Here is a 17,125-nt window from a genome sequence, read left to right as displayed (position 1 = left end):
GGGCCCATATGATCTTCTCTTGTTGACACAGACAGACTGTTTGTATTTCTATCTCAGACCAGCCACTGTGCACCAGATTCTGCCCAAACTCATTCACTCAAGGATATCATTCCAGTGACTCTTCCCTGTCTCCTGTCTCAAGTTTTCCAGTTTTACTAGCTCATTTCCATTTGTATATATTATTATTTCTTCTTAAAAAATATAAGAACTCTCTCAGGACTTCATTCTCCCCTTCTAACCACTGTACTATTTCTCTTATTGCTTAACAGCCAAGCCTCCTGAACAATTGTCTATATTTGCTATCCCCAATTTAACTCCTTCCACTTTCTTTTAAACCCACTCCAATCAGGCTCTCACCCCCGACCATTCATCAGAAACAACCTTATAAGGTCAACAAGATATCTGTCCTAGTTAACTTCTGGTTATCTTTCGCATTTCAGGCAAACCAAACTGAAACATTTCCTGACATTTCTTTCTTTTTTTTTTTTTTTATTTTATTTATTTGACAGAGACAAATTACAACTAGGCAGAGAGGCAGGCAGAGAGAGAGGAGGAAGCAGGCTCCCTGCGGAGCAGAGAGCCCGATGCGGGGCTCGATCCCAGGACCCTGGGATCATGACCTGAGCCGAAGGCAGAGGCTCAACCCACTGAGCCACCCAGGCGCCCCTTTCCTGACATTTCTGACTAGGTAAACTTATCTACTACATGCTGTCACCATTATATTGCTTATCCTGCTTGTAATTTTATATTTGTATGTGATTTCTTGGTTAATGATTCCTTTTTCCTCAGCAGACTCTAAGTTCCATAATGGTAGGGATGATGTCTATTTTTCCATCATAATTGTATGGTCAGTGTCCAGTACCATGCCTGGCACTCAGGAGGCCACCAATAAATTCTGGGAGAATAAATGCTTTATTACCATCATCCCCATTTTAAACTTGGGAAAAGGAGGCCCAGAGAAGTAAAGACTATTAGATCAAAAGCACATTGCGGATTATCGGTAGGATAGGGACTGGGATTAATTGAACATACTGACCACCAAGCGCCATGCTACATTCTAGGGGTATAAGATGAACGAGACATGCCCCACTTTGCCCAGGCTAGGCCTTATAGAGCTTCCACCATGTTCGGGCTAGAGAGGACAAAGCATGCAACCTATTGCAGTATAACATTCTCCTTGTGTCTACAAGAGCTTACTATCAGGTCAACGGAGCTGCTTTCACTGCTCTGGTTCTGGTGTTCAAAGTGGCCAAGGAGAAGGCCTCTTCCCAAAGAGCATTTGTTTGACTACATATGGTGATAGATGTTAACTAGATTTATTATGGTAATTATTTTGAGATACATACAAATACTGAATCATATTGTATACCTGAAACTAATATAAAGTTACATGCCAATTATGCCTCAATTTAAAAAAAAAAGCATTTGTTTGAAACTACACTGCAAGATTCAGAATAAGACTCTCTGGGTGCATATTACTCATCACTGATCTACATATTATGAACCAGGAAGAACACTGGAAGGAGTAGGAAGGTCAACGCCATTGTCACTTGAGGACCAGTAAGAAAGAAAGGAAAGTATTTCAGAAATGAAACTGTCAGGAATACAAGCCTTGAGTTACACAACTTTTAAGGGAGCTACTGCATTAAAAACATCTATGTACAACCAGTTGGAAGACTCAATATTTTGAGATTCGCAAACTACCAGGCAGAACTGCCAATAAACACAGTCCAATTTACCACTCTGCAAGGGACTATACTACTAAGATGATCATATGATTTATTATGAACAATGGGGCAGTTTGGGAGTAAAGAGAAGTACAATACCAGGGCAGTGAGTGTTTACTAGGATTGCCTCAGGCTAAAAAGCAGGACTGATCACCCTCTTGAGTAAGCATCCTCCACTCATTACACATGGAGAAAACCAGGTACTCATTTAGTCATACAATTGACTCCATTAAGCCAATTAGCCAGAGCAGCCAGAATGGACAAGACCCCAGTCCAGTGCGGGCTCTATTTAAGTAATTTTGACCCTGAATGGTCATGCTAATACTTAACCATCTTCACTGAATAAAAATAGAGTTAAGAGTCACTTGCTTTATCTACTTGTTTTTCTTGCCCCTTCATACCTGATCTACAGTCAATCTTCAGGAAGGCCATTTCTTTCTCTATTTGAGGTTTAGTCCTAATGTTAAGAAAGAAAATGCCTTCTGTGCTAAGTAAAGTCAAACTGAATGCCTTTCTTCAAGTTTCCAGAGGCTTCCCTCTTGCCCAAAGGCACAGTTGGCTTAGATGAAATTTGCATGAACATGTGCCACATCTTTAATCAAGAAGGACTCCTAGGTCATTCACTGAATCAACGTAACAAAAACAAGGTCACTATCCACAGAACTTTACTGTAGGGATCAACACATATATACTTCTTGGAAATGTTCTGCATCATTTACTTGATGGTTACAAACACATCAGGACCTATCTAATTGGCATCTTTTTTATTTGCTTGTCAAGAGAAAATCATGAATTAAGTCCAAAAGTCCTGATTAAAAAAAATCTTTAAAAAGGGAGGGCTAACCATTGCCTGCCCTACATCAAGAAACATTGTACAATTCAAATCAAGAAAACAATTCCATACAAGTCCAGCAAGGCAAGCTGGCAAGTAGAAATGAAATGACAATCTGTTATACAAAATGCAAAAGGAGTCAAAGATGAAGTACAAAAAATAAAATTTGGGTCAGAAAATTATTACTAAATAAAACCACATGAGGATGTCTATTAGTTTTTTTTTTAAGGGGAAAAGAAATTGAGTTGTTAGTTTCCTACTTGTTCAGAAGGAAAAGTAAGGAAAGTTTTGAAATATTACTTCTGATATTGAAGCGAATCCTTTCTCATCTGCTACCTAGAATTCGCAAACACCTGACTTATTCTTGCCCATCTCTAGAAATGAAAAAATAAAATCAGTGTTTGAGCTTTAGTGCGACACTCACAACACCCGAATGAGGTCCAGAGTAATCCTGGATCGGGGGATGTCAATGTTGAGTACTTGGACTTCCACTCTTTCTCCAGGGCCCAGTCCAAGACTCCTTCTCTTCTTTGTTTTAGAAAGTTTTGCTTCTGTTACATTTCGTATGGGAATCAGCCCTGATCTCCCCACTCCTATATCTACAAAAATTCCAAACAGAGTAGCATTCTCAACTTTGCCTGTGAGAACTGTCCCAACCTGCAGGTCTTCCAAGCAGACTATGCTTCTCTTGAAATCAGGTTTATCAAAATCTGTAACAAAAGGGGGGGAAAAAAGACAGTGTAAATAGTAGGTACTATACTTCCTGGATACAATATACATTAGTAAATACGCCCAGACCACTAGTTAGCATTGAGAGGGGACATAAAAGGAGCTGAAATCCAGGCTTGCCTCCAGAGAAAATGCATCTTAATTGGAGAAGCAGCACTCACCTGGTAGGAACAATACAAGAAAATTTACTCACTTTCTTCTCCTCAAACTCTATCTCATTAGCATGCAAACATTAGCACTAGTCTTATTTTCCTCTTCATGAGGAGGTGATGAGAAAATATCGTTGCTCAATGAATATATAAAGCCAAATCACAAACAATGAGAAAGTTAAGACCTTTAAAGACAGAAAATTGGGATTTTTTTCTTCCAGTACCTGAATTCTCAAACTGTTTAAAGGTGGCAGAAAGTACATCAACATTTGGTCAAATGTAGATGAAATTAAAATGTTCTCTTCCATTTCCTCCCACACATTTGGAATTCAGGAATCAATTTCTATCCATTTTGAATATACGTGGCCAATCAAAACTTAATACATTCTTGATTATCGAAGGCTCAGAAACCAGTCCCTAAATCAGCCAGTTCCTAATTTTCTCTCTCCGTTTTCAGTTTAATTCACTGAACACGTATTAGCTCCTGGTATGAGCTCCGTGCGGGCACTCCACTGGTGCTAGAGACACAAACATGAAACACACAGATCCCTGCTCTCAAGTTCCTGACAGCCCTATTTTCTTATTGGCCGCAGTGTACATTTCCCTGTTCATTAACACCAGCCAGCTCCCCCAAAAGTGGGTATAAAGCATACCAAGGAATCATGGCTCGAGTAAAAACAAAACAAAAACAACAACAAAAGTTTTATGAGGGAGAAGGGTAGTACTAACAGTCTATATGGGGCTTTTGGGTTATCTGTGGATTCCATTTTCCCATGCTCTTCTTGGCCCCCTTTCCTAGGATTACTGAATGTTGATTCTAATAACAAAGAACATTCTATGCTTGGATCTCCTTTTACTAAGGCCTCATTTTCCCTCCACCCATCCCACTTCCTTTTCCTCCACAGCTGTTGGCTTGATCCTGATTACTTGTTAAAGCTATCCTTTACAGTTGTACTAACAACTGGCCACCTCTTGGTTCCCCTCCCTCAGTTCACCTATGCTGAAATCAAGTTTTTTTTTTTTCCTAAATTCACCCTTTTCCCATAAAACAAACAAAAAACCCTTTTTAAACCTCAAATCTCATTTTCCTCATAAAAAAAGGAATATGCAAAAACTGGAATTGATTCTGTACAATTTTCTCTGACACCAAAGTAGTGGATTCCAAAAGCAAAAAACCTGTTGTAATATTACACTAGGCAGACACTGTGTCAAAGCAAAGTGAAACTAAGTCATTGATCAGGGCAGAGGTAGATGGTTCCTGAGGTCTCATAGGCACTGTTTTTATGCTTGGAAATTCTTTTCTCTTATAGAGGTCCAGCTGCTACAGATTCCCCAAGGGTTCCTGATCAGCTGCTTAGTTTAATTTTGCATGGAAAATCAGAGTCAGGAACTACTTAACATGTTCCTGAAGATAGCCTGGGCCACTGAGAAATCAGAAAATCCTCCATGTACCAGGCAAACTTTAACACTTTGATTGCCAAGGCTACATAATCATTCAGCTGTCACTAGGCTGCTTCTGATGAATTCAAATATAGAAACTAATAGGCAACCAGAATGCTAATAAAATAGAATCAATTTTGTCAGAAGACAGGATGAGTTCAGTGAAAGAAAGAGGCATCAAGGAAGGAAATACTTTTGAGAAAATGAAGAAAAGGAAAGATGTAACATTTATAAATACTGTAATGAGTAAACATCCAAAATACTATCTGCCTCTTCAAAAATATGACTGTTTGCCTTCCCCCTTAGGGATAGTTTTAGTATTAAAATAGAAGCTTTCAGACAGTCCAATTTTGAAAATTGTGACTTACACGAGGGCAAAGGTCAATTCCAAAGTGAGTTTAAAGAGACTTATTTGAAATTTCACTTGTCACAATGATAAACACTGCAGTAACTGGTAAGCTCAGTCCAGAGCCCAGGTGCATCTGTATTTCTGCTCACTAAGGGCATGACAAGGTGAGGACCTCTACTTAGCAGTTGGTTGTTTAATTGAACCGTATAATCTGAATGCTGATTTTCACTCTGAGTCTGCAGTGTAACCGGGATAACGGAGCAATCAACACCAAGACAGAAAAACAATAAAGAAAACCCAGTACAGGAGGCCTGCAGCTAGAGAGAGCACACTTACTCATCTTCTAATGGTGTCCTAGGCATACCAGCCTCATAGCCCACCCTGTTTGAGAACCATTGCTCTCCTTAGTATCCTGCTAAACAATACCCAGGGAATTCACACACAAGGGCATCAGGCCCCTAAACAGAGATGGACTTGTCTACTGAAACATCTACTTTGGATGGACCACCATGGAGGCTCCTGTTCCCACATTTTTGTCATAGATCTTATTACACATTTTTTTTCAACTTAAAAAAAAAATAATTTCTGACAGAAAAGTTGATGGAATAGTATAATGAACTTACTTAATGAACTTAGGGTATTTTTTTTTTAAGTTTATTTATTTTTTAGTAATCTCTAGCCACATTGTGGGGCTCGAACTTACAACCCAGAGATGAAGAGTTGACCAAGCCAGTCAGGCGCCCCTTACTGGGATATTTTTAAACTCCTTTAAACCTTTTCACAAAGAAGCACACCTAACCCACTCAACAGAGCCTAACTCAGCCTAAACATGGTATCCTAAAACTGACTGTGAGACTGAGACAAGTGCAGATTCATTTAAAACTCAGAGCTTCCTTTTCAATTTTCCTTAGGAAGTGGGTCATTTAATACCTTAGTTCTTTTTTATTGGGCCACTGCTCTCAACAACTATGTCTGTTAAACTTCCCTCATCATCTACCTATGCTGAAAGCTGAGAGCTCTTTTAATTAGAAGGAAAATCAACAGAGAGATAGTATCTTATTTGTTCAATGTGTTCACTGACACAGAATCTAGGAACTTGGAAGTTTGCAATTTAGGAAGAAGATTCATTTTTTAGTTTATGAACTGTATACCTTACCTTGGACTTCTGGCTCCTACAAAATAAGAAGAGCTTACAAAAGGATTATGAAAAGTGTGTGCCTCTGTGCACACAACAGCCAATGTGTGAGGCATTTAGTCTAGTGTGATGGAAAATAAGCATGGGACAAGGAGTCGGGAAACCTGGCTTCTTGTTTTGGCTCTGGATACTAACCAACTGCAATGACTTTGAAGACCGGGCACGATGCTTCGGTTTCTGCATGTACAGAACAGATAATAATTTCAGTTTTGCCTGCAGCAGAGGTTTGTTGTGAGGGCCACAGAAGACAATGTGGCATATGTAAATGAAAGGTGCTATTATTCAAATTTAATTATTTACCTGTTCGAAAGTCAAAGCTTTCAGGCTGGCTGAGACCATCTATGATGACTTGTAAGGTGTGAACTGTTGTTTGCAAACTTACTGCAATTTTCTCTATTCCTTCCTTTTCAAGGAATGAATTTATTTTTTGTTCCATTTCAGGCTTTCCGATTTCATGCAGTGTCCCTTTGATGAATGACAAAAACCTGCAGGGACAAAAAAACCCCAGCACTTATTAATAATACTACTACTTATTTTCCAAACTCTTTATATAGGTCACTCTAAAATTCGTTCATCTCAGATCCATATATCATTAATCAACTGATCAATCAGTCTTAATTAAAAATCTACTGTGTCTCAAGGCATAATGAATGACCTGTCTTGGAAAAAAAAAGGAGGGTACGGACTTAGGTTCCTGAGCTCTTTTCCAAAGAAGCACCTTCTCAAAATCAACATCAGAAATGCTTTACAGTGTAATGCTCATTAGAGTTCAGCATCAAACATATTTTCTAAATAAGGATACCTATATTTATCTCATGTTTCCTAAATTTCAGTTAGGAATACTCAAATACTTAAATTAGCTAAGAGGCAAACAGTGAACTGTTGATTTCAAAGTCCAGAAAAATATCCAGTAAGTATTGCCAGCTTTTTGACAAATGAAAATTTGTTATTCATGTGCCATATCACTGCTTTTTACTTTTGAATACCTATGATGACAGTTACCTGTGCAAGCATACTGTCAGCCTACTAATTCTCAAATTCCATTGACAGTCAAACTTCACTGTGGATTAAACTGTATCAGGTATATTAAGTATTCAGAGTCCACAGGAAAAATATGGGAGGGGATATCAAAAAGAAAAAGTAACTTGCTTATAAAAATGGAAGGTGTGGAAACAAGTTAAGACCTTAATTACATAATCTTGAGATGAGTATTATTTTTATATACTATATAAATTATTGCTGCAATATTCACAAAATAAAAATATCTGCCTTTCTCCATTTCCCTTTGCAATGTTTACCATTTCCCTTGCTTGCTGCCTCTGAATTACTTAGCTTTGGAATTCAGTAATAAGTAAGAAAAAAAGAAAGGGTTAAGCCATTTCCCCCTTTAATTTCATCTGAATATTGGGCTGTAGCTTACTTTCTTGATAGTTCTTGGCTGGGTATTTTTCGACTTCATTAAGTTCCATTTCATATGATTAATGGCACTTTAAACATGTCAACACAGTAATCAGACAGATAGTGATACTAATGCCCTCAAATCCTTTCCTCTAAGGATGTCTCTGGCGTACAAGAAGGGAAAAAGGAAACTGCTGGAGGCTTGTCCGTCATCAGAACTGGGATGTATCCCATTTGGCAGGTTGCTACATTATCACAAAAGGAATGCTTTCATTTCCAGTCTTTAGGTTGTTGTGTTCAACCAGAAAAGCTTCTTCAGTGATCATGCTGGTCCTGGTCTGGCATCTGGTGGAGAATGCACTCTCATCTCTCACTCAATAAAAGGGCATCCTTTTGGGTTCAAATAGACAATCGTCCTACATTTCCAACCATATATTTAGTCAAAAACCTAGATTCTCCAAAATTCCAACTAACTCTCTTGAGAATATATTTTGGTTAGTAGTCTTAACAGAAGACCAGAGAATTGGTGCTTGGTATCTCTTTTTGGAAATGAGCTTCCGTTCAAATTGGTGGCCAGTGAGACATACAATTTAAGTCTGTGTGTGTCCGTGGCTTTCACAGCCCAACGGAGAGGCAGTCAGTGTCTGTTAGTGCTATTGGACAAGCAGTAGCACATAAGGGCCCTGGTGACAGGGAACACCTGCTGCAGCTCTGATGCGACAGATGACACATGACAACTTCTGCCCACAGCCAACTTCTCTGCACAACTTTCTCAATAATACATGCCCTGCTGAGCAGGCTTCCCTGGTATTTATCCTCTTGGCTTGATCGGTCTGCAACTAGCTATTCAGTAGAATATCTTTCAAATCCTCAAGATTCTGGCTTAAAATCAACCATTAAAATGCCAAAGCATATTCATGGGCTGTAAATCTATAACCCTGAATGGCATTTCATAATTAATGAATGTTAACTAAATGGCAGAAAATTCCCAAATCACTGTATAAGTCTTGGCCTCAGTAACAAAAACACTGGCTCAAGAGGCTGTTTGGAGTCTGAAGGTTTTGTGTGTGTGTGTGTGTGTGTGTGTGTGAGAGAGAGAGAGAGAGAGAGAGAGAGACAGTAACTGCTACCAAAGTCACTTCCATATAAAGAATTCTGTTTATAGTGGTTGCAGATGTAAGAAGAAAATTGGTCTGTTTAACCTGGGTGCCTATTTCATGTATCATTTTCATTCTCACATACAGAAGCCCGAGGGCACTGGTAACTGAAATCGATAAAAAAGTACCAAATTGTACTCCTAGCTAACGCTTCATATTGATCAACCCTATTTTTAAATGACTATGGAACAAAGTCAAATGCTACTTTATTTTGAAAACTTTCCTAAAGTTACAACAGGCTTACAGAAAAATGAAAATAGCAAAAACCAAAGTGGGGAGGAACTATAAAATGAACTGGGAACAGAATTCAGATCAACTTCTACCTTCCTGGATTTCAAATATATTCAACCATAAATGACAGGAAACAATGCTTTATACCTGGTAATCACTCAAGAAACATGCATTCTTTAAAGAGCCTAAGAAAAATTTATTCTGCATTTTCTGAATTTTGGCCCTGGAATTAAGGGTGATAACTAACATGCAATACAGAGTTTCATTTTAAAAGAATTGGGTAAGTTAAATCACACTCAATACAAAACGCCTTCTGCCTTGAAAATACCATATAAAAATAAAGTACATTTTATTAAGCTTGGAACCCAGTACCCACAAGTAAGTGCTGGGCATTAGGCGAGTGCTTGATAGAGGTGTTCATTCAATCCTATCAAGAATCCTAAAAGCTGGGTGTCCTATCATACAGAAAAGGAAAACTGAGGTTCAGGGAAGTTAAATAATTGGCCCAAGGCTGCACAGCTATTTTCACTGACTACAGTTTCATGCCATACACATCAGTGTGTGTCTGTTTATAACTGCAGTCACGTCAAAATAAGTGATATGTTAGATTAAGATAAAAAACATAATACTTCTGGCAACATTTCACCAACACGATTTAATGGCAGATTAGTTTTAAACAGGAGATAGCTAATACCAATAAATTCCACAAAGAAATGACTACATAAATATGTTTATGTAGACAATTCTCTCAGAAGTCGATGAGTTGTTAAAGTCATAGCATCATTTTCTCTACTGTCTCTGCAGGGCTTTTTCAGCTTGCTAAGGACTGGGGACTGAGCTCCTGTTTTTATTTAATACGTAATTTCATCCATCTTACTTAAAGTAAGAAAGTAGCATAAATGCAACAAATAAGCACATCATGTCCTTTTAGTGCACATCTGCACGAAGTTAAAATACAGACCTTGCAGCAGAGATAATGCCCGTTTTTCAAGCAGAATACTTACATAACCTAAAATCTCTGATATTTTCTACAGAAACTTGTTACTAATGCAATGCTTTTCCCCTTCAGAGAAAGTCTTTGTAAGATCCTTCCCAAAGAGTAAGAAATTCTCAAGCTTTGTAAGACTTCAGATATACCCATTCAGTATGGGAGCCCAGGACCGGGTTCTCTATATTAAAATACTGTGGGACCCCACAGAGCACAGAAGAACCACAGTAATGCAAGCCCATCACTTTAAGAACAACTTACTATTAGCATGTGCCAACAGACAGAACGAGCATCTGCCAGCAGAAAGAACCGTGCTGTAAGGGCAATGTGCCTATGGCTGGCTACCCATTCTCAACAGTTCCAAGAGAGACTTTCATACTGACTTACTTTTATCCATTAGTTTTACTCAGTTGTAATTATATCAATAAACAAAACATTCAATGCAAGAGCAGAGTCATTTTATAAATAAGCAGGTACAGACAAAGCAGGTCATAATTTGTAATTCAGGGAGATGCTCAGTGATCTAAAAAGAGAGCTTATACTCTAGTGAGGAAACCCGGCCCTCTTAACTGAGACTATAGAGTAAGTGGTGGGACACAAATGAAAGTTCAGGAATAATCTGTTAACACCAAAACCACAGATTCAATACGTATTTTTAAATCTACTGGTCTTACTATTAAAACTAAATATAAATTCCAATGTGGCAAAAAAAGAGAGACCCGTTGCTCCTTTCACACCACCTACAGGGAGCTGAATTTACACACGGGAATGCATAGCAGCGCACATTTAGTTCAGCTTAAAGGGAGAGTGCCGGCTTTACCACATCTGCTGGTTCAGCAGCCAAGTCAGAGGGGCAGCAACGTGAGTTGCACTTTAATCATCAAAGAATCTTTTCAAACTTTTAACCTCTTTGTGAAACCAAGACACTGAACTGGGCCAAAATCCTTAAAAAAAAAATCTTTGCTTGTGCAAAATCTACAAGTACTGGTAAATCCATGTAGAATGCAAGGACATTTTGGAACAACGTACCATATTGCAGAAGCTTGTAGGTCAGTGAAGGCAATGTTTAAATGGCTTTCCTGAGCATGTAATCTACCACAGAAACTGACAGCAAGTAATTTTTCACAAGAACTTACAGCTAACTGGCTTTTGAAAACTGCAGATAAACTTTTAATAAAGCAGCCCTTTCAGAAAGGATAAAGGAATTGTTCTGAAAGCCGTTACAGACTTTAATGTGAGAGTATAGCTTTAAATGGGGTGCAGCCATCCAGGCAGCAGCCAGGGGACATCTTTACCCACATTGGCTTGGTATCACGTGGAGGGTATTTGCAGCCCTTCCTGCATCTGAGCACTTCCTGCATCTAAACACACTCTTGCATTTATGAGTAGCAGGAAAACAAAATAAAACAAAAACAAAAACAAGAGGAATTGAAAAGAAGAAGCTGTCATAGATTAAGAAATGCAGTTTGTCTTCCAAAAGACTTGGTTTATAAGCATCAGACTGTTACCTGCTTCTAACTTCTGAAGAACTTACTAAATGTTTCCTTCTTTTTTCAAAGATCTGGTGTACATGTATAGAAACTGGATACAGCATGCATGCTGTATTAATTGTACATAGGAGAACATATCCTTAGAAAGCTGTTTTGTTTTAGCAATTTAGTATAGGGAATTGGCTTTATTTAAAAAAATGCCAGTTACAATGTGCTTATATATTTGCACCACACAAAACATCTAAGATCAGTGAAATAATAAGCAGTGCCACAAAGAGTAAGCAGTAGTGATTTAAAAAAGATTTATCCATTTATTTTGGAGAGAGAGTGAGAGCGAGCATGAACAGGGTGAGGGGCAGAGTCAGAGAATCCTCAAACAGACCCACTGTTGAGTGCGGGGCCTGACACAGGGCTGGATCCCAGGACCCCGAGATCATAACTTGATCCAAAATCAAGAGTCAGTTACCCCCCAGGCACCCTGTAGTATTGATTTTTATGTAGCTTTTCCTATTTCAGACCCATTTGCTAGGTTATGGTACACAGTGTGATGATAATTGAAACTATAATTAAAAAACCCAAATGTGGGGCGCCTGGGTGGCTCAGTGTGTTAAGCCGCTGCCTTCGGCTCAGGTCATGATCTCAGGGTCCTGGGATCGAGTCCCGCATCGGGCTCTCTGCTCAGCAGGAAGCCTGCTTCCCTCTCTCTCTCTCTGCCTGCCTCTCTATCTACTTGTGATCTCTCTCTGTCAAATAAATAAATAAAATCTTTAAAAAAAAAAAAAAAAAAAAAAAAAAACCCAAATGTGTATGCATAGACATCGAATGAGTACGAGTACATAAAAATCGGAAAACATCATGTATTGAAATGATGTGATTACTACCCTAAGAATTTCTAAAATCCTGTTTTAGGAACAGTTTTAGAAATAAATTTATAAGCAACAAAGAAAAATTAATTTTCTTACATTTTTAAAAATTAATTTTCTTACATCTTCAATAAAAAGAACCAGAGAAAACCCCAACAACCCTATATACTCGCCTTGATCACCCTCCCTCCATTGAGTCTGGTTGTTTTAAACACACACATACACACACCCTTAAATGATAAAAATCTGCTAAAATATCAAGGCTCTTCCAAGGAATGTGACAAAATGGAAGCATTCTGAAGCATCTGAAAAAATAAAATTTAGAAAAGCATACTCAGCTTTCTTCATTAAGCATTCATTTACTGTGGAAGAGGAGTATGGAAGATGGTAACAGAGCCTGTGCCTTGAATGAGCTTATGGAGTCTTATTTTAAGCAATGACAGTATGTCAGAATAAATATTCTTCCACTTACATCTGTTCTTTTAAGAGGTAGGATTTTATATGCAGATAAGCATACTTTCAAAGTGCTCAATGAAGATGATTTCATTTAATTCTCTCAAAAATTTATTGTGGAGATATATTTGCAGATAAAGGAATCAAAACTCTGACAGATTAAATGATCTGCCCAAACTCACATAGCTGAGACCACGAGGTTGTAGGTAAGGTAAAAGCTGTCATAGATCATCTCTTCATTAACACTCCTTAACCCTTTACTTTGGGGAATATTCAGTGCAGACAGAAGATTTCGATCCTAGATAAAATTTGGCACCCAGGACCACTGCCTGGGAACAATTTATTATTATTTTTCAAACCAAATTCAAAAGGAAAAAGTTTGGCTCTTTTTGAGTTAGTCAGTAAGAGTTGGACAAAATTAAGTTAGTGGTTTCAAAGACTGTAGACTCTCTACAGCTCAAAAACACTGTGTTTAGAATTCATATAATTTAATTTACTGGCTGTAAAGCCATAACGTGGATTAGTGCTTGTGAGTGTTTGAAAGAAGAGGGCAAATAAAAAAGTGGTACTCAAAACCACTAGGCTAGATGGCGGAGCTGGAATTAAACAACTCTGGCGCTACTAGGGTATAAAGCGTAGGTATCAGAGTAAGGACTATTCTCCGTGGGAAAACAGTCTTTCTACAATGAGTTTGGTCCTGTCAAAGAATCCTCCTTTCAAGGAATTTGAAAATGCTTAACATCTGTCATTTCCATAAAACCCCTGGTTGCCTCTGAATGGGCAGAGACATTTTTATTCCATTAAAGACTATGCAATTGAGGTCAAAGTAATTTGCTTATGGTCACACAGAAAGTTAGAAGACAGGCTAACGTTAAAATCCATAGTGAGACAGGACAGGAAAGGGAGGAGGGAGATAATGGGACACCAGATCAATACCCTACTGAGTTTCAGGCTCCAGACTGAGTGATCTAAGCCTGAAGAAGAGAGAAGGAGAGGGCCAATACTCTGGAGATGAGAGAGACTGAAGCAAGCACATCGCTGTGGCTGGCTGGCAACTCCCAGCCACTCCTCCTCCACTGGGTGCTAACAGGCTGCTCCACATACGAAGCAGAGAAACCACAACATTTTCTCTAGTTCCAAGACCCAGTGTTAATGTAATTAACAATGTTTGATGACCCAAATTATAGCCGATCGCATGATAAAACAATTTTTCCCTGGGAGACCAACAGTTGTAAACCACACCCCTCTTTTCTTTAATGGCTCAGCTTGACAGCTCCTCTGCAATCACAACAAAATAACAGCAACAAAGGGGCGTCTGGCTGGCTCAGCTGGAAGAGCATGTGACTCTTGATCTCAGGGTCATGGGTACTGAGCCCCATGTTGGGCGCAGAGATTACCTAAATAAATAAATAAATGAACTTAACAACACGTCAGTAAGAATAATTACAGCAACAAAAATAGCTTACTTTGTCTCAGGTGCTAAGAATTCTAGATATATTAATTCATGTCATCCCACGAGGTAGGTACTATTATTATCCTTACTTAACAGACAAGGAAACTATGGTACAGAGAGGTTAAATCACTTTCCCAGCTCAAACAGGCACGATTTGAATCCAGGCAGTCTGGTATTATACTGCTTCCAGAATGAGCTGGGGAAAGTCAGGCAGTACTAGAATTCTTCAACTTCCTAGTTTTCTCTACCAGCCTCGCCTTGAACTTCATGGCGGGGGAGTGGGGGTTGGAACAGCACATAAGACATGAGACATGACAGTCAGTTGCTAAGAACCCCACAGCTTAGTCAAGTGGGTAGATTCTCTTTCATCATTTTTCTCCTTTGTGAAGGCACTTTTGAAAATATGATAAATGCTACTTCCTGGGAATTAAAGTATGATGTTTTTGGGCTTTACGAACAAGAAGAAAAAAAATCACCTTTATAATCTGCCCATTTATCATCTTTATAGCTTAGGTTTGGCTTCCCTTTCATGATGCTGGGCCTCTTCCTGAAAAGGCCATCTACGGTTGTCTAATCATAGCTCCATAGGAGCTATGGGGGGGGGGGGGGCGGGGCGGTGGTAACTGACTGATAAACATGCTAAGACACCACTTACCAAAAGTCAGTAATGATTCTGCCTAATTTTCATGTCTGAATGCTGCCAACTCTTGTGGGCAAGTCCAGAAAAATGTAAGACCTTTCAAATTTGCAAATAATTTCTTACATCTGTTTACCTAATCTTCACTTATTATATAGAATTTGTAGTTGGGTTTCTTTTCAGGCAAGCTTCCCACAAAGAAACATGTTTTTATCATTGCAGTAGTTAGCTGGCATACGAATGCAGAAGAAAACCGTGGTGAATTTTAGATGTGTGGAGGTGTGCTTGGTATATTCAGTAGGCTAAGTGACTTACTGCTCAGTAAAATTACAAATCACCTCAAGTCATGTGCCTTTGGGCTGCTCCCGGTCAAAACTACGAATGTCAAATCTGCGAATGTCACTGCTGTACTGCTGCTGCTGTGTTTTGTTGTTTGTTTTTTTTTTTTTTTTTTTTTAAAGAACAATCTAAACTCCCTGCATTACAGCCGTTTATTAGTTGAAAGACTTCCTTCCTTGCTGGGCAGAAAGCTAAGTTTGGGAAGAGTATGACAAAACCCCGAGTGCAATTCTAAAAGAAGAGTTCTGAGATGCTAAATCCTTGAACAGGAATGGGAAAGAAACAGAGGTTAAGGTGTGCTCACTCATTAAAGGTCTTCAGCACGGGGCACATGTCACTCTCTGGCTTGACTTATTGTAGCTCTACGGCAGGGAGCAAGGCAGGACCTCTACAGGGCCTCCTCAAACCCTAGCCCCAACTACTTTTAGACTATGAGTATGGCTGGGATCCATTTAACCATTTATCTCATAGAATTCTGTGTATCTATTGGCTTAATTTTACTTTTGTTTGTTTCTCTTTTTCCCAGCTTTACTGAGACACAGTTGACATATAACATTGTATAAGTTTAAGGTATACACCCAGTTGATTCGATATACTCACATAACTGCAAAATGATTACCACCATGGCAACTCAACCGTCCTGTCACATAATTAGCATTTCTTTTATGTGGTGAGAACATCTAAGATCTACTCACCAACTGTCAAGTACATAACACAGTATGTATTATAACACAGCTATAATCACCATGCTGTACATGCGATCTCCAGAACTTAATGCATAACTGAAAGTTTGTGCCCGCTGACCAACTTTTGTTCTTAGAAATTTGATACGAGTTTTTAGTAAATTAAGAATAAACATTACTGGGCCTTTGTATAGAAGACTCCCCCCTCCTCAAGTAAACGTTTTGTCCAGTTGTATGATTATTCCTATCTTAGACCTGAATTTTAAATTCATGGCTGTTTCTGCTCTGACAACAGACTTTTCAGCATTGACTGTAAGGGCCGGAAATGGGTACATCCACAGTAATAAAGGAGACGAGAGTGCAGCTACTGATACAAAGCATTCTTGGAACACAACTGCCTAATCCGTCAGAATGGTGCTGCATGTCACAGTCCTGCTGGGCAGGATACTACCCACTTACAGAAACTAGTCTTTCAGTGCCTCCATATTGGCCAAAATGGAAATAACAATTAAATCCTAGTGAATGCTTTATCAAAGCGAGTGCTGGCATTTTTCAAGTTAAATCAAGAATATAACAAACTTCAAGCTTAACTATCTGAAGTGAACCAAATTCTAAATGTAGGATATTCTTTGGGACAATGCCAGGTCTCACTGTGACATGTATAAACCTGCATTATCTGCAGCACAACACACTACCTCCTAGCACCTCAGTCAAGAGAAAGGAAAAATCACACACTTGTCTTTAACTCTCTGGATCAACCAAAATGGAATATTTAGGCATGGGGGAGCAGCAACCCTTAAACTGGTTGTTTCTGGACTTCATTCTGCTGATAGTATAGTAGCAATTTTCCTCATAGCTCATATCATCCCACATAATGAAATCACTCGCACATGAGGACACTGTGACAATTTCTAGATGATAACAGAAAATGTAAGTAATCCTCTTTCATGTTCTGTTTTTTTTTTAAATATTTTATTTATTTGACAGAGAGAAATCACAACTAGGCAGAGAG

At 38.7% G+C, this 17,125-nt stretch overlaps 1 protein-coding gene across 3 annotated transcripts in view; it reads right to left on the bottom strand.

Annotated features, from left to right (window-relative positions):
• Nucleotides 1-637: 637 nt before the first annotated feature.
• Nucleotides 638-17,125, bottom strand: part of SRBD1 (S1 RNA binding domain 1) — a 203,397-nt gene continuing 186,909 nt past the window's right edge. For all 3 annotated transcript variants that reach the window (XM_045981714.1, XM_045981717.1, XM_045981715.1), the window contains exons 20-21: nt 6,722-6,906; nt 638-3,269 (exon numbers count right to left, since the gene is read on the bottom strand). In XM_045981714.1, the coding sequence (XP_045837670.1) occupies nt 2,980-3,269; nt 6,722-6,906 (475 nt within the window). In that variant the 3' untranslated portion in view covers nt 638-2,979. The remainder of the gene's footprint in view (nt 3,270-6,721; nt 6,907-17,125) is intronic.

Source organism: Meles meles, chromosome 16 (genome assembly GCF_922984935.1).
Source record: "Meles meles chromosome 16, mMelMel3.1 paternal haplotype, whole genome shotgun sequence".
In the NCBI taxonomy this organism is placed as follows: Eukaryota; Metazoa; Chordata; class Mammalia; order Carnivora; family Mustelidae; genus Meles; species Meles meles.
This window is presented reverse-complemented; position numbering and strand designations above follow the sequence as displayed.